At 43.4% G+C, this 22,272-nt stretch overlaps 1 protein-coding gene across 1 annotated transcript in view; it reads left to right on the top strand.

Moving 5' to 3' along the window:
• LOC121571255 (tumor necrosis factor ligand superfamily member 10) overlaps positions 1–21,440 on the top strand; it is an 83,340-nt gene extending 61,900 nt beyond the window's left edge. The window contains exons 3-6 of the mRNA XM_041882605.1: positions 11,585–11,621; positions 11,923–12,030; positions 19,093–19,256; positions 19,762–21,440. Coding sequence (XP_041738539.1) covers positions 11,585–11,621; positions 11,923–12,030; positions 19,093–19,256; positions 19,762–20,052 — 600 coding nt within the window. The 3' untranslated portion in view covers positions 20,053–21,440. The remainder of the gene's footprint in view (positions 1–11,584; positions 11,622–11,922; positions 12,031–19,092; positions 19,257–19,761) is intronic.
• The last annotated feature ends 832 nt before the right edge of the window (positions 21,441–22,272 follow it).

The raw sequence follows: 22,272 nt of genomic DNA, 5'->3' as shown, positions 1-22,272 counted from the left end.
TTATTGCATAGTTTGGAGCTGTGCTTTTGGTCATTGTCCTGTTGTAGGAGGAAATTGGCTCCAATCAAGCGCCGTCCACAGGGTATGGCGTTGCAAAATGGAGTGATAACCTTTCTTCTTCAAGATCCCTTTTACCCTGTACAAATCTCCCACTTTACCACCACCAAAGCACCCCCAGACCATCACATTGCCTCCACCATGCTTGACAGATGGCATCAAGCACTCCTCCAGCATCTTTTAATTTGGTCTGCATCTCACAAATGTTATTCTTTGTGATCCGAACACCTCAAACTTCGATTCGTCTGTCCAGAACACTTTTTTCCAATCTTCCTCTGTCCAGTGTCTGTGTTCTTTTGCCCATCTTTTATTTTTATTGGCCAGTCTGAGATATGGCTTTTTCTTTGCAACTCTGCCTAGAAGGTCAGCATCCCGGAGTCGCCTCTTCACTGTTGACGTTGAGACTGGTGTTTTGCGGGTACTATTTAATGAAGCTGCCAGTTGAGGACCTGTGAGGCGTCTGTTTCTCAAACTAGACACTCTCTAATGTATTTGTCCTCTTGCTCAGTTGTGAACCAGGGCCATCCACTCCTCTTTCTGTTCTGGTTAGAGCCAGTTTGCACTGTTCTGTGAAGGGAGTAGTACACAGCGTTGTACGAGATCTTCAGTTTCTTGGCAATTTCTCGCATGGAATAGCCTTCATTTCTCAGAACAAGAATAGACTGACGAGTTTTAGAAGAAAGTTATTTGTTTCTGGCTATTTTGATCCTGTAACCGAACCCACAATTGCTGATGCTCCAGATACTCAACTAGTCTCAAGAAGGCCAGTTGTGTTGCTTCTTTAATCAGCACAACCGTTTTCAGATGTGCTAACATAATTGCAAAAGGGGTTTCTAATGATCAATTAGCCTTTTAAAATGATAAACTTGGATTAGCAAACACAACGTGCCATTGGAACACAGGACTGATGGTTGCTGATAATGGGCCTCTGTACGCCTATGTAGATATTCCATTAAAAATCAGCCGTTTCCAGCTACAATAGCCATTTACAACATAAACATCCACTGAATTTCTGATCAATTTGATGTTATATTAATGGACAAAACAATTGCCCAAACTTTTGAACGTTGGTGTCTTGACGGATTTATCCAAAATCGTGTGACATAAAACATTACTTTTCTGTCCTTGCATTTATGGCAATTACTTTTCTGTCCTTTCATTTATGGCAGTGTAAGTTGTTGTTATATCATATATTAAATTAAGCATTAACCAGTTAAATTAGGCATTGAATTTGAACCGTGTAAGAATCCTGGATCTAGCTGTCCTACAGTTTTTTTTGTGTAGAGATCTCAGAAATGCAGTGTAACTATGTAACATTTCATGTCTCCTTATGCTATTGGGTGAAAACTACTTTCATGGGCACACAAATCCAAAAGAATGTATGCAATGCAAAATCGAATGCTTCTAACTGAGTCACCATACCTTGATACGTAAAACCTAAATCGATACTGTCATTAACGTGGTTCTTCAGTAATTATGCATACTACTTGTTGGATGCCATTTGGTGTCCAGCTGATTAGTTATGCCTAAATATTTTCACACATCATCATCTGATCAGGAAGGAATTTTCCGAATGCCAGTCAAGTGAAGAACAGCTGTTGTGAGAGCATGCGATGCAACAATAGCCGGTACTCCAGTGAAAACAGTTGTGCCTGGATCCATGATGGATCTAATATCCCTAGCGAATTGATGTTGATCATCTGTTTGCTATAAAAATAAATAAAGTGAGTCACACACTCTATATACAAGCTTCGGCATCACTGTGCCTTCTTCATCACTGTGCCTTCTTCAACCTGACCTCTACATGCTTTGTAAGTAGGAAAACCTTCAAAATCGGCAGTGTATGAAATACTTGTTCTCCCCACTGTATGTTCTATCTTCTGCGTTTCTACGACCATGAGGGAGTTATGAGTTACTTAAATCATTCTGTCATTGGCCCTGCTGAAAGAAAGACAGAGAGAAATAGCAACTTCTTACAGTAGATTAAAATAGATAAGATTCCTTAACTCAAATTACACTGAACAAAAATATAAACGCAATATGTAAAGTGTTGGTCCCATGTTTCATGAGCTGAAATAAAAAAGATAGGTTTCCCTCTTCTAAGCTCAATACCATATAGTCAATCACTCAGACTGTGTGGATCAAATAGCCGACCAGTCAGCCTGTTACCAACCCTTGTTTTTGACCAGATACTATGCTATTTTACAGTAAACAAATTTACAACAGACTTTCAGCACGCTTATAGGGAAGGACTTTCAACAAGCACAGCACAAATGACTGACGATTGGCTGAGAGAAATTGATGATACAAATATTGTGGGGGCTGTTTTCTTAGACTTCAGTGCGGCATTTGACATTATCGATCATAGTCTGCCGCTGGACAAACGTAGGCGTTATGGCTTTACATCCCCTGCTATATTGTGGATAAAGAGTTACCTGTCTAACAGTTATTTAATGGAAGCCTCTCCAACATAATCCAGGTAGAATCAGGAAATGCACAGGGCAGCTGTCTAAGCCCCTTACTTTTTTCAATCTTTACTAACGACATTCCACTGGCTTTGAGTAAAGCCAGTGTGTCTATGTATGCGGATGACTCAACACTATACACGTCAGCTACTACAGCGACTGAAATTACTGCAACACTTAACAAAGAGCTGCAATTAGTTTCAGAATGGGTGGCAAGGAATAAGGTAGTCCTAAATATTAAAAAAACTAAAAGCATTGTATTTGGGACAAATAATTCACTAAACCCTAAACCTCAACTAAATCTTGTAATGAATAATGTGGAAATTGAGCAAGTTGAGGTGATTAAACTGCTTGGAGTAACCCTGGATTGTAAACTGTCATGGTCATGCGTGACCCTGGACAACACCCTGTCGTTCTCCGCTAACATCAAGGCGGTGACCCGATCCTGTAGGTTCATGCTCTACAACATTCGGAGAGTACGACCCTGCCTTACACAGGAAGCGGCACAGGTCCTAATCTAGGCACTTGTCATCTCCCGTCTGGATTACTGCAACTCGCTGTTGGCTGGGCTCCCTGCCTGTGCCATTAAACCCCTACAACTCATCCAGAATGCCGCAGCCCGTCTGGTGTTCAACCTTCCCATGTTCTCTCACGTCACCCCGCTCCTCCGCACACTCCACTGGCTTCCAGTCGAAGCTCGCATCTGCTACAAGACCATGGTGCTTGCCTACGGAGCTGTGAGGGGAACGGCACCTCCGTACCTTCAGGCTCTGATCAGTCCCTACACCCAAACGAGGGCATTGCGTTCATTCACCTCTGGCCTGCTGGCCTCCCTACCTCTGCAGAAGCACAGTTCCCGCTCAGCCCAGTCAAAACTGTTTGCTGCTCTAGCACCCCAATGGTGGAACAAGCTCCCTCACGACGCCAGGACAGCGGAGTCACTCACCACCTTCCGGAGACACTTGAAACCCCACCTCTTTAAGGAATACCTGGGATAGGATACCCCACCCAAAAAAAATAATAAAAAAAAACATATTGTAAAGTGGTTATCCCACTGGCTATAAGGTGAATGCACCAATTTGTAAGTCGCTCTGGATAAGAGCGTCTGCTAAATGACGTAAATGTAAAATAAAATGTAAAAACATATTGATACAACAGTAGCTAAGATGGGGAGAAGTCTGTCCATAATAAAGCGCTGCTCTACCTTCTTAACAGCACTATCAACAAGGCAGGTCCTACAGGCTCTAGTTTTGTCGCAACTGGACTACTGTTCAGTTATGTGGTTAGGTGCCACAAGGAGGGACTTAGGAAAATTGCAATTGGCTCAGAACAGGGCAGCACGGCTGGCCCTTGGATATACACAGAGCAAACATTAATAACATGCATGTCAATCTCTCCTGGATGAAAGTGGAGGAGAGATTGACTTCCTCACTACTTGTATTTGTGAGAGGTATTGACAAGTTGAAAGCACTGAGCTGTCTGTTTAAACGACTAGCACACAGCTCAGACACCCATGCATACCCCGCAAGACATGCCACCGGAGGTCTATTCACAGTCCCCAAGTCCAGAACAGACTATGGGAGGTGCACAGTACTACATAGAGCCATGACTACATGGAACTCTATTCCACATCAGGTAACTGATGCAAGCAGTAGAATCTGATTTAAAAAAACAGAGAAAAAATACACCTTATGGAACAGCGGGGACTGTGACGCAACACATAGGCACAGACACATGCATACACACACATGATAGCACACGCACTACACACACACGTACACATGGATTTTGTGTTGAAAATATGTGGTAGTGAAGTAGGGGCCTGAGTGCACACACTTAGTGTGTTGTGAAATCTGTTATGAATGTATTGTAATGTTTTAAAAATTGTATAACTGCCTTCATTTTGCCGGATGCCAGGAAGAGTAGCTGCTACCTTGGCAGCAGCTAATGGGGATCCATAATAAATACAAATACAAATTAAATCTACTATATTTCTATTCTATACCTATAGGAGGGTATAAATTACTTATTAAATCATCGGCCCGCTGAAAGACAGAAACTGTAACTTCTTAGAGTATATTAGGACTAGTGACCATTCTACTGTATTTCTAGAACTGTGTCTTAAAGGAGGTATAAGTTACTCATTTTAACTCCTGCTGAAAGAACAGGGAAACTTCTTAGATTAGATCAGACCTAGATAAGGTTCCCTGTCCATACCATAGATCCAAATATGTATATCACTCAGACCATGTTCTTTCTATCTATCATATTTCTATATCTGTCTCTTAAATTAGATATAAGTTACATATTAATCATCAGCCCTGCTGAAAGTACTGAGAAACGGTAACTTCTTAGAGTATATTATGGCAAGATAAGTTTCCCTTTCCATGCCACAGAGCCATGGAGAGCTAAGACTGGCCCAGACCTGCACCACACACACACACACACACACACACACACACACACACACACACACACACACACAGCCACATATAAAAGGATTGGGTTTCCATCTTCTGCTAAGCACCCAGAGTAGGCCTAATACTTGTTCATGTGCATACTTGTCTTTCCCTCTTTCCCTCTCCCCTTGTTTTCCCTCTTTCCTTCTTCCCTTTTCACTCGCTTTTCCAGTGAATAACTAGGGCATGGATTCACTAAAACATTCTAAAGAAAAAATCCAAGAAGCTTCATCACAAAAAAATGCAAATAAGTTCTTAAGGAAGTTATGAGGTACATGCACATCTGCAAAATCTTAAGAACTTTCTCAAATACCTTCTTAAGAATGTTTAATGAATCCAGACCCTGTTTATTTGCTCTTTGATATCAGGGGCCATATTCACAAAGCATGTCGGTGTAGGAGTTCTGCTGATCTAGAATTACATGGACGGGGAGGAGTGATCCAAGATCAGCACTCCTACTTTGAGCCGCTTTGATTACTGGCCCAGTAAGGCTCTGTGCAGAATTATCTTAAGAACTTTTTCAAATTCCTTCTTAAGAACTTGAAAGGGATAATGCAAGATTTTGGCAATGAAGCCCTCTATCTACTTCCCCTGTCAGATGAACTCGTGGATACCATTTTTAGGTCTCTGCATCCAGAGATTTCCAGTCATTGCGCAAACGCTAGCTAGCATTGGCTCGCGAAACTACCTTTAACTTCATTTATACTGAATGCAGAGATATAAAAATGGTATCCACAAGTTCATCTGACTCTGGGGTAGTAGAAAATATTACACTATCCCTTTAAGTGAATCAGGACCCTGTTTCTCAGTTCTTTCTCTACAGGGTCTGTGCTGTACTAGGGCCTCCATAAAAAGGGTGAAAGGTTGAAGACATTGTTTGTTGTTATTGCAGCTGATGATTTTACTGTTATGGTTGCAGTCGGTGCTCAAACTTTAACCCTGGTCACATTTAGAACAAAGCTCTTAGTGCTATAAACCAAAACTGCAGTGTGAAAGCAATTGTCTTTTGCGTGTGTGTTTTGTGTTTGCTTGCGTGCACTGTAAAATTAAATATGTTATCAATGTACAATTGTAAAGCAACCAGCTGCAATAGGATTGTGAGTTTGCTCAACATTTAGGCATATAGCTGAACCAACATACCCTGAACAAATATATACACGCAACATGTAAAGTGTAGGTTCCATGTTTCATGGGACTTTCGCATTGTTCTGAATCCATTCCAGCGTTGCTTTGGTTCTATGCTTGGGGTCATTGTCCTGTTGGAACGTAAATCTTCGCCCCAGTCTAAGGTTGTTTGCACTCTGAAGCAGGTTCTCATCAAGGATTTGCATGTATTTGGTTCCATTCATTGTTCCCTCTATCCTTACCAGTCTCCCAGTCCCTGCCGCTGAAAAGCATCCCCATTGCATTATGCTTCAGGCCAAAGAGTTACTTTTCTGTCTCAATAGACCACAGAATCTTTTGCCTTATGATCGTTCTTTCATGTGTCTTTTTGCAAACTCCAGGCTTCCTGGATTGGCGAAGTGCTGTAGAGACTTGTCCTACTGGCAGGTTCTCCCATCTCAGCCAAGGAACTCTGTAGTTCTGTCAGAGTGGTCATTGGGTTCTTTGTCACCACCCTGACCAAGGTCCTTCTTGTCCTGTTGCTCAGTTTGGTCAGATGGCCAGATCTAGGCAGAGTATGGGTAGTTCCATATTTTTTTTTAAATTTCCCAATGATGGAGACCACTGTGCTCTTAAACTTTCAACACTCTAGAAATTGTTTTATACCCTTCCCTAGATATATTCCTCATCACAATTCTATCTCGGAGATCTAAGGACAGTTCCTTGGACTTCAAGGGATAGTTTCTCCTCTGACATGCACTGTCAACTGTGGGACCTTAAATATACAGGTGTGTTTCTTTCTAAATCATGTGCAAACAATTGAATTGGCCACAGGGCACTCCAATCAAGTTGTATTGACATCTCAGGGATTGGAGTGTCATAGCAAAGGGGTGTGAATACTTATGTAAATGAGAATTCTGTACTTCATTTTCAATTAATTTTTTCACTTTGTCATTATGGGGTACTTTCTGAAGGCACTGTACAATTCAACTTGATTTTTTTTTTTACCTTTGTATATTTCCCAGAGTGCCTTGCCTTTCACCTAAATTGTAGTTAACACCTATGACTGTATTTTTTTGCGACAGAGACATGGTTGTTGTGTTCAATGGCTTTCAGTCATGTAGCCTTCACCAAGTGATTGTGAAAGTGAATGTTATCTTTAAAATGAAACTCTTCCTCAACAAACATTTTCAAATTCAGCTCACTTCGAGAAGAGTTAGTGTGATATCAAACCTTGTTGTCTTGTCATAATATAAACATATACAGTACCAGTCAAAAGTTTGGACACACCTACTCATTCCAGGGTTTTTCTTTATTTTTACTATTTTTTATATTGTAGAATAATACTGAAGACATCAAACCTATGATATAACACATCATGTAGTAACCAAAAAAGTGTTAAACAAATCAAAAAATGTGTAATATTTGAGATTCTTCAAATAGCCACCCTTTGCCTTGATGACAGCTTTGCACACTCTTGGCATTCTCTCAACCAGCTTCATGAGGTAGTCACCTGGAATGCATTTCAATTAACAGGTGTGCCTTCTTAAAAGTTAATTTGTGGAATGTCTTTCCTTCTTAATGCGTTTGAGCCAATCAGTTGTGTTGTGACAAGGTATACAGATAGCCCTATTTGGTATAAGACCAAGTCCATATTATGGCAAGAACAGCTCAAATAAGCAAAGAGAAACGACAGTCCATCATTACTTTAAGACATGAAGGTCAGTGTGGGTAAACGGATGATCTCCGCATGTGTAGTTCCCACCGTAAAGCATGGAGGAGGAGGTGTTATGGTGTGGGGGTGCTTTGCTGGTGACACTGTCTGTGATTTGTTTAGGAATCAAGGCACACTTAACCAACATGGCTACCACAGCATTCTGCAGCGATACGCCATCCCATCTGGTTTGGGCTTAGTGGGACTATCATTTGTTTTTCAACAGGACAATGACCCAAGACACACCTCCAGGCTGTGTAATGGCTATTTGACCAAGAAGGAGAGTGATGGAGTGCTGAATCAGATGACCTGGCCTCCACAATCCCCCGACCTCAAACCAATTGAGATGGTTTGAGATGAGTCGGACGGCAGAGTGAAGGAAAAGCAACCAACAAGTGCTCAGCATATGTGGGAATTCCTTCAAGACTGTTGGAAAAGCATTCCAGGTGAAGCTGGTTGAGAGAATGCCAAGAGTGTGCAAAGCTGTCATCAAGGCAAAAGTTGGCTATTTGAAGAATCTGTTTAACACTTTTTTGGTTACTATATGATTTCATATGTGTTATTTCATAGTTTTGATGTATTCGCTATTATTCTACAATGTAGAAAATAGTAAAAATAAAGAAAAACCCTGGAATGAGTACGTGTGTCAGCTTTTGACTGGTACTGTTCTCTTTATTTATTTTTATGTCACCTTTATTTAACCAGGTAAGCCAGTTAAGAACAAGTTCTCATTTAAAACTGCGACCTGGCCAAGATAAAGCAAAGCAGTGCGATAAAAACAACAACAACACAGAGTTAAATATGGAATAAACAAAACGTACAGTCAAAAACACAATAGAAAATCTATATACAGTGTGTGCAAATGTAGTAAGTTATGGAGGTAAGGCAATAAATTGGCCATAGTGCAAAATAATTACAATTTAGTATTAACACTGGAGTGATAGATGTATGTGCAGAAGATGATGTGCAAATAGAGATACTGGGGTGCAAATGAGCAAAATAAATAACAATGTAAATAACAATATGTGGATGAGGTAGTTGGGTGGGCTAATTACAGATGGGCTGTGTACAGGTGCAGTGATCGGTAAGCTGCTCTGACAACTGATGCTAAAAGTTAGTGAGGGAGATGTGTCTCCAGCTTCAGAGATTTTTGCAGTTTGTTCCAGTCATTTGCAGCAGAGAACTGGAAGGAATGGCGGCCAAAGGAGGTGTTGGCTTTGGGGATGACCGGTGAGATATACCTGCTGGAACGCATACTACGGGTGGGTGTTGCTATGGTGACCAATGATCTAAGATAAGGCGGGGATTTGCCTAGAAGTGATTTATAGATGACCTGGAGCCAGTGGGTTTGGCGACAAATATGTAGTGATGGCTAGCCAATGAGAGCATACAGGTCACAATGGTGGGTAGTATATGGGGCTTTGGTGACAAAACGGATGGCACTGTGATAGACTACATCCAATTTGCTGAGTAGAGTGTTGGAAGCTATTTTGTAAATTACATCGCCGAAGTCAAGGATCGGTAGGATAGTCAGTTTTATGAGGGCATGTTTAGCAGCATCAGTGAAGGAGGATTTGTTTGCAAAATAGGAAGCCAATTCTAGATTTAACTTTGGATTGGAGATGCTTAATGTGAGTCTGGAAGGAGAGTTTACGGTCTAACCAGACACCTAGGTATTTGGGGGGGCATGGGCAAGTTGCAGCGGCGGGTGCAGAGCTGGTGGCCGGGGTAGGGGTAGCCAGGTGGAAATCATGGCCAGCCATAGCAAAATGCTTATTGAAATCGATTATCGTAGATTTATCGGTGGTGACAGTTTCGGAGTTAGTGCTACAGGATGCACATTTCTGTTTAAAAAAGCTAGCCTTTGCTTTCCTAACTGATTGTGTATATTGGTTCCTGACTTCCCTGAAAAGTTACATATCGCGGGAGCTGTTTGATGCTAATGCAGTACACCACAGGTTGTTTTTGTGCTGGTCAAGGGCAGTCAAGTCTTGGGTGAACCAGGGGCTATATCTGTTCTTAGTTCTGAATTTTTTGAATGGGGCATGCTTATTTAAGATGGCGAGGAAAGCAATTTTGAAGAACATCCAGGCATCCTCTACTGACAGAATGAGGTCAATATCCATCCAGGATACCCGGGCCAGGTCAATTAGAAAGGCCTGCTCGCTGAAGAGTTTTAGGGAGCGTTTGACAGTGATGAGGGGTGGTCGTTTGACCGCAGACCCATTACGGACGCAGGCAATGAGGCAGTGATCGCTGAGATCCTGGTTGAAGACAGCAGAGGTGTATTTAGAGGGTAAATGAGTCAGGATGATATCAATGAGAATGCCAATGTTTACGGATTTAGGGTTGTACCTGGTAGGTTCCTTGATAATTTGTGTGAGATTGAGGGCATCTAGTTTAGATTCTAGGACAGCCGGGGTGTGAAGCATATCCCAGTTTAGGTCACCAAGCAGTACGAACTCTGAGGATAGATGGGGGGCAAGCAATTCACATATGGTGTCCAGGGCACAACTGGGGGCTGAGGGGGGTCTGTAGCAAGCGGCAACAGTGAGAGACTTATTTCTGGAAAGGTGGATTTTTAGAAGTAGAAGCTCAAACTGTTTGGGCACAGACCTGGATAGTATGATAGAGCTCTGCAGGCTATCTCTACAGTAGATTGCAACTCCGCCCCCTTTGGCAGTTCTATCTAGACGGAAAATGTTGTAGTTCGGGATGGACATTTCTGCATTTTTGGTTGCCTTCATAAGCCAAGGTTCAGACACTGCTAGAACATCAGGGTTGGCAGAGTGTGCTAACGCAGTGAATAACTCAAACTTGGGGAGGAGGCTTCTGATGTTAACATGCAAGAAACCAAGGCTTTTACGGTTACAGAAGTCAACAAATGATAGCGCCTGGGGGGTAGGAGTAATACTGGGGGCTACAGGGCCTGGGTTAACCTCTACATCACCAGAGGAACAGAGGAGCAATATAATACGGATACGGCTAAAGGCTATAAGAACTGTAACTAACCTCATTGTAAAAAATTGAGACAGAAAATAAGAAATACACTACAATATGCCAGAAATGTTAACTATATCTTAGTTCAGTGTTGCTCTTAACGGTTCCATGATTTGTTTACTGGGGGAAGTATTTTAGTGGTGCGCGACTGAGAGGCACTGTCATGACCTCAGAGATGATTGCTTCCAGGTGGGGCTGTACCGTACAGGAAACTCCCTACAGAACACATATGCAAGCACGAATGCACACCGAAAGCCCCTGCTGCATACTTGACTTTATTTTCTTGATTGAAGCCACATGTGGTAGAAATATTCTGCCAACACAGAGCTCTCCTTTTAACACACACACACACACACACACAGAGAGAGAGAGAGAGAGAGAGAGAGAGAGAGAGAGAGAGAGAGAGAGAGAGAGAGAGAGAGAGAGAGAGAGAGAGAGAGAGAGAGAGAGAGAGAGAGAGAGAGAGAGAGAGAGAGAGAGAGAGAGAGAGAGAGAGAGAGATCGAGAGATCTCTCTCTCCCCTCTCGCACGTACGGACCAGACCTCTGTCAAGACTACAGTAAATGGAATAAGGAAGAAACTAAACTACAGCATGTGACTGATAGTGATGAAGATGGGGATAATGATGATGCTGTTTTTTGTGTGTTTTTTTTACTTTCGATGTCTATACTTTGAGTCACCTGTTGTATTGGAAGTTTCTATCATAAAGATAATGATGCTGATCTAGTCTCTGTCTGCACCAATGCCACCTGTTCTCATACGACATCTTTATTTTCATTTTACAGGTGACAGAGAACATAATCTCAAAGCAGACGTTTCAAGGTGAGTCAATCTCTCAAATACTGTACCTGTCTGTATGACCTTTGTGTGACACTCAGTAACAATGACAACAATTAAAACTCTATCTACCGAAATACCTATCCCCTATCATACTCTACCTGCATGACCTTTTGTGTGACTAAAAAACTATGACAAATCTATCTATACATACAGTACATGTATACCCCCTATCATGGTGTTGAATCTGGAAATACATTTTTGTCTTTGTCTGTCATGACCTCGACGGTAATGATGATGGTAATGATGATGATGATGATGTCATGTTTCTGCGTCTCTCTGTCAGAAGCAAGAACGTTACCTCGCACCTTCAACACTTCGGGGTCAAAGTTCGCTACCTCTCTGCCCCAGCGGCCGTCGGCCCACCTGACCCTCAGAGACAGCAGCACTCAAGGTGAGAGCGGAGTGTGTGTGTGTGTCTGTGTCAATGTGCATACCAGACCTGGGTTCAAATACTATTTAGGGTATTTCAATTACTTTTCTATTTACTTTTCAATTTGTAATTTAGATATTTTTTAATGAAAAGACAAGTAGTTGAATATTTTAATGTATTTGGAAATACAATTGGGTTAAACTGGGTTAAATGCACTCTGATGAATTTAACCCAGATATAAAAAAAATGGTATTTGAAGTAAGTATTTGAAAATACTTTCAAATAGTAGGCTATTTATAGGAAATTATTTGAAACACTACAGCAGGATGTACTCAGGTTTGGCTTACGTTTCTGGTGTTATTACCATCAGCTCTAAAGCAGTGGAGGCTGCTGAGGGGAGGACGGCTCATAATAATGTCTGAAATGGAATTAGTGGAATGGTATCAAACACATAGTTTATCTGTTTGATACAGTACCATTCCATTTACTCCATTCCAGCCATTATTATGAGCCATCCTCCCCTCAGCAGCATCCACTGCTCTACAGGGCACTAAGGTCATGGTCCCTCTTTCTCTCTCGCTCTTGCGCGCTCTCGCTCTCTCTCTCTTTGCTAGCCATCCAGGCCAAGGCCTCTCTCTTTGTTAGCCAACAGTCAGTAGGGAGGAGGAAGAGAGGGCAGAGGCAGTCAACTTTTCTCATAAGGAAATAAGTCACTGTACTTCCTTATGAGGGCCATGAGTTTTTCCTGATCTGGAAGGTCTCCTGTCTTGGCAAAACTCCTGGCTCTTCTTGTAAGGCAATAAGGAAGTCCATTCCAGACCAGCCAAAAAGCCTTGGGTGACATTACAGGAATGTGAACACGTACACACGCACAAAGGCATGCATGCACATTTACACACACTTCAAAGGGCTATGTGTTTTACCTCATCGCCTAGCGCTGTGAGTGTGTGTGTTGGTGTGTGCGTCCATGCAAGCGCGTTTGTGTGGTTAAACGAATAGGAACATTAGGAATCAGTTTGTTCAAATTAAAGACATCTTGCATCCCAAATGGCACCCTATACAGTGCATTTGGAAAGTGTTCAGACCCTTTGACTTTTTCCACGTTTTGTTACATTACAGCCTTATCCTGAAATTGATTAAATTGTTTTTTTCCCCATCATCAATACCCCATAATGACAAAACAAAAACAGGTATTTAGAAACTTTTGCAGATGTAAAAATATATATATATTATATCAAATTTACATACACTACCGTTCAAAAGTTTGGGGTCACTTAGAAATGTCCTTGTTTTCGAAAGAAAGGCAATTTTTTTGTCCATTAAAATAACATCAAATTGATCAGAAATACAGTGTAGACATTGTTAATGTTGTAAATGGCTATTGTAGCTGGAAACGGCTGTTTTTAATGGAATATCTACATAGGCGTACAGAGGCCATTATCAGCAACCATCAATCCTGTGTTCCAATGGCATGTTGTGTTTGCTAATCCAAGTTTATCATTTTAAAAGGCTAATTGATCATTAGAAAACCCTTTTGCAATTATGTTAGCACAGCTGAAAACTGTTGTGCTGATTATAGCTGATTAAAGCCGAGTGGCGCAGTGCCACTAGAGATCCTGGTTCGATTCCAGGCTCTGTCGTAGCCGGCCGCGACCGGGAGACCCATGGGGCGGCGCACAATTGGCCCAGCGTCGTCCAGGGTAGGGGAGGGAATGGCTGGCAGGGATGTACAGTGGGGAGAACAAGTATTTGATACACTGCCGATTTTGCAGGTTTTCCTACTTACAAAGCATGTAGAGGTCTGTAATTTGTTTCATATGTACACTTCAACTGTGAGAGACGGAATCTAAAACAAAAATCCAGAAAATCACATTGTATGATTTTTAAGTAATTAATTTGCATTGTATTGCATGACATAAGTATTTGATACATCAGAAAAGCAGAACTTAATATTTGGTACAGAAACCTTTGTTTGCAATTACAGAGATCATACGTTTCCTGTAGGTCTTGACCAGGTTTGCACACACTGTAGCAGGGATTTTGGCCCACTCCTCCATACAGACCTTCTCCAGATCCTTCAGGTTTCGGGGCTGTCGCTGGGCAATACGGACTTTCAGCTCCCTCCAAACATTTTCTATTGGGTTCAGGTCTGGAGACTGGCTAGGCCACTCCAGGACCTTGAGATGCTCTTACGGAGCCACTCCTTAGTTGCCCTGGCTGTGTGTTTCGGGTCGTTGTCATGCTGGAAGACCCATCCACGACCCATCTTCAATGCTCCTCCTCTCACCAAGATCTCACGATACATGGCCCCATCCATCTTCCCCTCAATACGGTGCAGTCGTCCTGTCCCCTTGCATGGAGCCCCAGACCGAGGGTGATTGACCGTCATCTTGAACTTCTTCCATTTTCTAATAATTGCGCCAACAGTTGTTGCCTTCTCACCAAGATCTCGCGATACATGGCCCCATCCATCCTCCCCTCAATACGGTGCAGTCGTCCTGTCCCCTTCGCAGAAATGCATCCCCAAAGAATGATGTTTCCACGCTTCACGCTTCCACGCTCCATGCTTCACGGTTGGGATGGTGTTCTTGGGGTTGTACTCATCCTTCTTCTTCCTCCAAACACGGCAAGTGGAGTTTAGACCAAAAAGCTCTATTTTTGTCTCATCAGACCACATGACCTTCTCCCATTCCTCCTCTGAATCATCCAGACAGTCATTGGCAAACTTCAGACGGGCCTGGACATGCGCTGGCTTGAGCAGGGGGACCTTGCGTGCGCTGCAGGATTTTAATCCATGACGGCGTAGTGTGTTACTAATGGTTTTCTTTGAGACTGTGGTCCCAGCTCTCTTCAGGTCATTGACCAGGTCCTGCCGTGTAGTTCTGGGCTGATCCCTCACCTTCCTCATGATCATTGATGCCCCACGAGGTGAGATCTTGCATGGAGCCCCAGACCGAGGGTGATTGACCGTCATCTTGAACTTCTTCCATTTTCTAATAATTGCGCCAACAGTTGTTACCTTCTCACCAAGCTGCTTGCCTATTGTCCTGTAGCCCATTCCAGCCTTGTGCAGGTCTACAATTTTATCCCTGATGTCCTTACACAGCTCTCTGGTCTTGGCCATTGTGGAGAGGTTGGAGTCTGTTTGATTGAGTGTGTGGACAGGTGTCTTTTATACAGGTAACGAGTTCAAACAGGTTCAGTTAATACAGGTAATGAGTGGAGAACAGGTGGGCTTCTTAAAGAAAAACTAACAGGTCTGTGAGAGCCGGAATTCTTACTGGTTGGTAGGTGATCAAATACTGATGTCATGCAATAAAATGCAAATGAATTGCTTAAAAATCATACAATGTGATTTTCTGGATTTTTAGATTCCGTCTCTCACAGTTGACGTGTACATATAATAAAAATTACAGACCTCTACATGCTTTGTAAGTAGGAAAACCTGCAAAATCGTCAGTGTATCAAATACTTGTTCTCCCCACTGTATAAAAGACACCTGTCCACAGAAGCATTCAATCAATCAGATTCCAAATTCTCTACCATGGCCAAGACCAAAGAGCTCTCCAAGGATGTCAGGGACAAGATTGTAGACCTACACAAGGCTGGAATGGGCTACAAGACCATCGCCAAGCAGCTTGGTGAGAAGGTGACAACAGTTGGTGTGATTATTTGCAAATGGAAGAAACAAAAGAACTGTCAATCACCCTCGGCCTGGGGCTCCATGCAAGATCTCACCTCGTGGATTTGCAATGATCATGAGAACGGTGAGGAATCAGCCCAGAACTACACGGGAGGATCTTGTCAATGATCTCAAGGCAGCTGGGACCATAGTCACCAAGAAAACAATTGGTAACACACTACACCGTGAAAGACTGAAATCCTGCAGCGTCCGCAAGGTCCCCCTGCTCAAGAAAGCACATATACAGGGCCGTCTGAAGTTTGCCAATGAACATCTGAATGATTCAGAGGAGAAATGGGGAAAGTGTTGTGGTCAGATAAGACCAAAATGGAGCTCTTTGGCATCAACTCAACTCACCGTCTTTGGAAGAGGAGGAATGCTGCCTATGACCCCAAGAACACCATCCCCACCATCAAACATGGAGGTGGAAACATTATGCTTTGGGGGTGTTTTTCTGCTAAGGGGACAGGACAACTTCACCGCATCAAAGGGACGATGGACGGCGCCATGTTCTTGGGTGAGAACCTCCTTCCCTCAGCCAGGGCATTGAAAATGGGTCGTGGATGGGTATTCCAGCATGACAATGACCCAAAACACACGGCCAAGGCAACAAAGGAGTGGCTCAAGAAGAAGCACATTAAGGTCCTGGAGTGGCCTAGCCAGTCTCCAGACCTTAATCCCATAGAAAATCTGTGGAGGGAGCTGAAGGGTCGAGTTGCCAAATGTCAGCCTCGAAACCTTAATGACTTGGAGAAGATCTGCAAAGAGGTGTGGGACAAAATCCCTCCTGAGATGTGTGCAAACCTGGTGGCCAACTACAAGAAACGTCTGACCTCTGTGATTGCCAACAAGGGTTTTGCCACCATGTACTAAGTCATGTTTTGCAGAGGGGTCAAATACTTATTTCCCTCATTAAAATGCAAATCAATTGATAACATTTTTGACATTCGTTATTCTGTCTCTCAATGTTCAAATAAACCTACCATTTAAAAGTATAGACTGATCATGTCTTTGTCAGTGGGCAAACGTACAAAATCAGCAGGGGATCAAATAATGTTTTCCCTCACTGTATATTGTCAAAGAAGTGTGGATCATCATTATTTGGTCCGTAAAGGTTAATGATCCATATCTGTTTATGGTCCAATAACATACACTGCTCAAAAAAATAAAGGGAACACTTAAACAACACAATGTAACTCCAAGTCAATCACACTTCTGTGAAATCAAACTGTCCACTTAGGAAGCAACACTGATTGACAATAAATTTCACATGCTGTTGTGCAAATGGAATAGACAACAGGTGGAAATTATAGGCAATTAGCAAGACACCCCCAATAAAGAAGTGGTTCTGCAAGTGGTGACCACAGACCACTTCTCAGTTCCTATGCTTCCTGGCTGATGTTTTGGTCACTTTTGAATGCTGGTGGTGTTTTCACTCTAGTGGTAGCATGAGACGGAGTCTACAACCCACACAAGTGGATCAGGTAGTGCAGCTCATCCAGGATGGCACATCAATGCGAGCTGTGGCAAGAAGGTTTGCTGTGTCTGTCAGCGGTGTCCAGAGCATGGAGGCGCTACCAGGAGACAGGCCAGTACATCAGGAGACGTGGAGGAGGCCGTAGGAGGGCAACAACCCAGCAGCAGGACTGCTACCTCCACCTTTGTGCAAGGAGGAGCAGGAGGAGCACTGCCAGAGCCCTGCAAAATGACCTCCAGCAGGCCACAAATGTGCATGTGTCTGCACAAACGGTCAGAAACAGACTCCATGAGGGTGGTATGAGGGCCCGACGTCCACAGGTGGGGGTTGTGCTTACAGCCCAACACCGTGCAGGACGTTTGGCATTTGCCAGAGAACACCAAGATTGGCAAATTCGCCACTGGCGCCCTGTGCTCTTCACAGATGAAAGCAGGTTCACACTGAGCACATGTGACAGACGTGACAGAGTCTGGAGACACCGTGGAGAACGTTCTGCTGCCTGCAACATCCTCTAGCATGACCGGCTTGGCGGTGGGTCAGTCATGGTGTGGGGTGGCATTTCTTTGGGGGGCCGCACAGCCCTCCATGTGCTCGCCAGAGGTAGCCTGACTGCCATTAGGTACCGAGATGAGATCCTCAGACCCCTTGTGAGACCATATGCTGGTGTGGTTGGCCCTGGGTTCCTCCTAATGCAAGACAATGCTAGACCTCATGTGGCTGGTGTGTGTCAGCAGTTCCTGCAAGAGGAAAGCATTGATGCTATGGACTGGCCCGCCCGTTCCCCAGACCTGAATCCAATTGAGCACATCTGGGACATCATGTCTCGCTCCATCCACCAACGCCACGTTGCACCACAGACTGTCCAGGAGTTGGCGGATGCTTTAGTCCAGGTCTGGGAGGAGATCCCTCAGGAGACCATCCGCCACCTCATCAGGAGCATGCCCAGGCATCGTAGGGAGGTCATACAGGCACGTGGAGGCCACACACACTACTGAGCCTCATTTTGACTTGTTTTAAGGACATTACATCAAAGTTGGATCAGCCTGTAGTGTGGTTTTCCACTTGAATTTTGAGGGTGACTCCAAATCCAGACCTCCATGGGTTGATAAATTTGATTTCCATTGATAATTTTTGTGTGATTTTGTTGTCAGCACATTCAACTATGTAAAGAAAAAAGTATTTAATACGATTATTTCATTCATTCAGATCTAGGATGTGTTATTTTAGTGTTCCCTTAATTTTTTTGAGCAGTGTATTTAAAATAATCCATCTACCTTGCGGATTTGTTTGGACAATTTGCACATTCGGATCGAAATTACTGTTAATTAATATCATCACCCCTTTTGAGTTTCTTTGCCCATGGGAGTTCCCCCCATTCCTTTTTCCACGCAACTTTAGAATTGTTGAATGAGTTTCCTGTAAACAATAGATATTATATTCCTTCTCTTTGAGCCATGTAAATCCTGCCTGGTGTTAATGGTACAGGCTGGTGGCGGTGTTGTTATGGTGTGGGGAATGTTTTCCTGGCACATTAGGTCCCTTGATACCATTTGAGTAACGTTTGAACACTACACCTTGTAGAATCCATGCCCCGAAGAATTCAGGTTGTTCTGGAAGCAAAGTGGGGTCCGACCCTGTAATAAATAGGTATACCTAATAAAGTGCCAATTGGACTTTAATAGGGCATATGGTGCCATTTGGAATGCTACACACTTATCTGATATACATTTTACTGCTGGAATATGACTTGTCTGTTTGGTTACCCCACCCATGCTCCCTTCTTTTCTGCCTCTCCCTCCCTTTCACCCTCCCTTCGTTTTTTTTCTTTGTGCCAACTGCTGTCCATTTTTCTCCTCTCCCTTTTTCTCTCTCTCTCTCTCTCTCTCTCTCTCTCTCTCTCTCTCTCTCTCTCTCTCTCTCACAGGGTCTCCCTCGTATCCCACCCCCCAGCCCGACCTCCACCAATCATGTCGCCACCCAGTCCGCTCCTGGACCAATCAGAGCTTCGGAGCCCACCTTCACAACATGACCTTAGCCAATGGGAGGCTGCGTGTGCCCCAGGATGGGCGTTACTACATGTACTCTCAGGTAAACACATTTGACATTGTAGTATACTGTATAAGGGCGGCAGGTAGCCTAGCGTTTAGAGCATTGGGCCGGTAACCGAAAGGTTGCTAGTTTGAATCCCCAAACCGACAAGTGACAAATCTGTCGACGTGTCCTTGAGCAAGGCACTTAACCTTAATTGTTCCAAGGTCGCCATTGATAATGGCTGACCCTGGCATTGACCCCACTCTCCGAGGTTGTCTCAGGGAGAAAACACATTTTCAATTACCACATTCGTATTAATACACACAGTGTATGTATAATTGTGGGACCAAGTATGAGATTCCGTTTTTTTTTAAATATAGTGAGCATCACATGAGATGATAATAAGACATTATTAAGTGGTGAGACATGCTTAAGACAAGTCTTATACTGCATTATAATCATATTATAATGCATTTTGTCACGTTGAATAATATGTATATCTCTCTCCCTCCATCCCCCTTTCCTCTCTCCATCTCTCCCTCCCTCATCCCTCCATCCCTAGGTCTACTTCCGCTACCCATCCCCCAGTGAAGGGGACCAGCCAACAGCCAGTCACCAGCTGGTCCAGTGTGTCTACAAGAAGACGTCCTACCTGCGGCCCATCCAGCTGTTGAAGGGCGTAGGCACTAAGTGTTGGGCCCCAGACGCAGAGTACGCCCTCCACTCTGTCTACCAGGGGGGGCTGTTTGAGCTGAGGGCCGGGGATGAGCTCTTCGTCTCTGTCTCATCCCCCACCATGGTCCATGCTGAGGAGTCATCAAGTTATTTTGGGGCGTTCCGTTTGGATCTGTAAAGATGGATGGAGGGGAGAGAGAGGGGAGACCACTGCCAGAAGAGGGTATGGGGTGGGATGAATAGGAGAGGGTGAGGAACGGAGGACAGGGTCATGACACTGCCAGAGTGAGGAGTGAGGGGGTGGAAGGAGGGATGAGGGATTAGAGGAAGAAAGGAGAGGAGGAGAGAAGAGTGAGACCCCAAGGACTTACTCCCCCATTCTTTCCAAAGTGAATTCTAAATAGATCTGAGTTATGAGCCTGAAAACATTGGATGGACACGGAGGATCAAAAGACAGAAGAATGTATTGATTTATAATTCACATCATATAATGTGGAACTATGGAACAGAACGCTAACAGAAAAAAAGGACAAAGAAATGTATGTGATGATGTGATAGCCAAGACTGGTGCAGTATGCTTGCTGTATCTGTGCCATTTATACATACTGACTGTATAGAAAGAAAGGAGTTGAGTACAGAACTAGAATGAGTTATATTCTAATCATTCTATTTCTGTGAAGTTGACTGTCTGTTCCAAGGGTTCTAACTGGACATACGGCCGTTTGGGGAAATTAGAAAAATAACTTGTATTTTGTATCTGTGTTGTATACAAGACCATTTAGAGAAAGAAGAGTGGAGGACTTTTGCTCACTGCATTGTTGAGGACTTATAACGTTGGATGTAAGAGGACTGTTTCGTTGTTGTTAGAGAGAGAGAGAGAGAGAGACTGCCCTACCAGCCTCTTAAGGAAACGTTCTCTCTCTTTATGTCTCTCACTCTCTGAGTGACACACACACACTGTCCAACCTATTTAAGCCCATGCCAGTCAGCAACAATCGGCAGAAAGTAAACACACATTAATCTAAACACAAACCATACACAGCACAGCTCCCCACCCTACAGACACACTTCACTTCTCTCTCTGAGACACACACACAACGCCTCCCTTTGTCGTCTGGTAATTGTCAGTGCACAAGCGGAGGCTGTGTGTGTGTCTGTGTCTCCAGTGTTCATTGGCTCCTTGGTTGGCTCGGAGGAAAGGTTAAACAAACATACAGCAGGGCTTGTTTGGGGGCACGCCTGCCAGCTTTATACTCTTTGTTTTAAAGAGAAACATGCAACACACACAAACACTTTCTCTCTCTCAAAGAGGAACACGCAACACATGCACAGACACACAAGAGGGACTCCGCAGAACATGCAACCCACACGCTCACGCTCACAAACTTTCTCTCTCTCTCTTACACATACACACACACACAACACACACACACACAAAGCTGGGTGACATAAAATGTAATCTCTGCTGCTGAGAATCTGTGGTGGGTTGTATCTGTGTATGTAGTGTATGTACAGATGTAGGATCTTAATTTGATCCAGTTCGCTACAGCAGGAAAATAATCCTGCATCAACTGGAAATGTGAATTATTATGTGGATTATAATTAAAGGACATTTTTGTGGGTGTTGATACATTTTTTGTAAGGGAAAACCAAGTCTGAAATTTCAAAGTGGAAATTACAAACTCCAGAAGCCTTTTTAAACCTCAAATACACTACAAGTTAGACATTTCCTGCATTGCAGGAAAGTTCTCCAATAACAGGGTGATCAAATTAAGAGCCTACATCTGTATAGTTTTATACTGTGTAAAGTTGAGGGAAAGGGTGAAGACACCAAGCGAACCATAAATGATTGTTTGTTTTTTCTCAAGTGTGACAGCCATCTTTATTTGTGTTTGGTTGCTGTTTTAATCCTGTCACTTCCAACATTGTTGAACTTTGATCAATGGAGCCTCGCTCACACATAGATAGTCCTCCTAGTTGCAAAAATATCGTAAGGAGCCCCCCAAAAAACACTACACCCCACTAACGGTACCAAGCCACCTGCAAATTAAGTTAATTCCGGTAACCTTCCCAAAATGTCCCGGATTTTCAGAAATTCCGTTTGGAAGATTGCTGGAATTAGGAGGGAATAAACAGGAAATCCGGGAATCCTAACACAATATGCCATTTAGCAGATGCTTTTATCCAAAGCGACTTACAACAGTGAGTTCATACATTTCCGCAGGTTAGCGTTTTTCCTCATGAATCGTGTTCTGGAGGCAGCTCTGTATAGTGGTCACTAGCTAGCACAGCCACAAAGTCATAATGAATTTTTACAATCCAGCCAATTTTGACTTTGCAGCTGGCCTATCTAAGGGGAAATCACTCAGTTCTGCCTCCAGGACAAGACTCACGTCAA

This window comes from Coregonus clupeaformis, chromosome 8 (assembly GCF_020615455.1).
Source record: "Coregonus clupeaformis isolate EN_2021a chromosome 8, ASM2061545v1, whole genome shotgun sequence".
NCBI classification, from domain to species: domain Eukaryota; kingdom Metazoa; phylum Chordata; class Actinopteri; order Salmoniformes; family Salmonidae; genus Coregonus; species Coregonus clupeaformis.
This window is presented reverse-complemented; position numbering and strand designations above follow the sequence as displayed.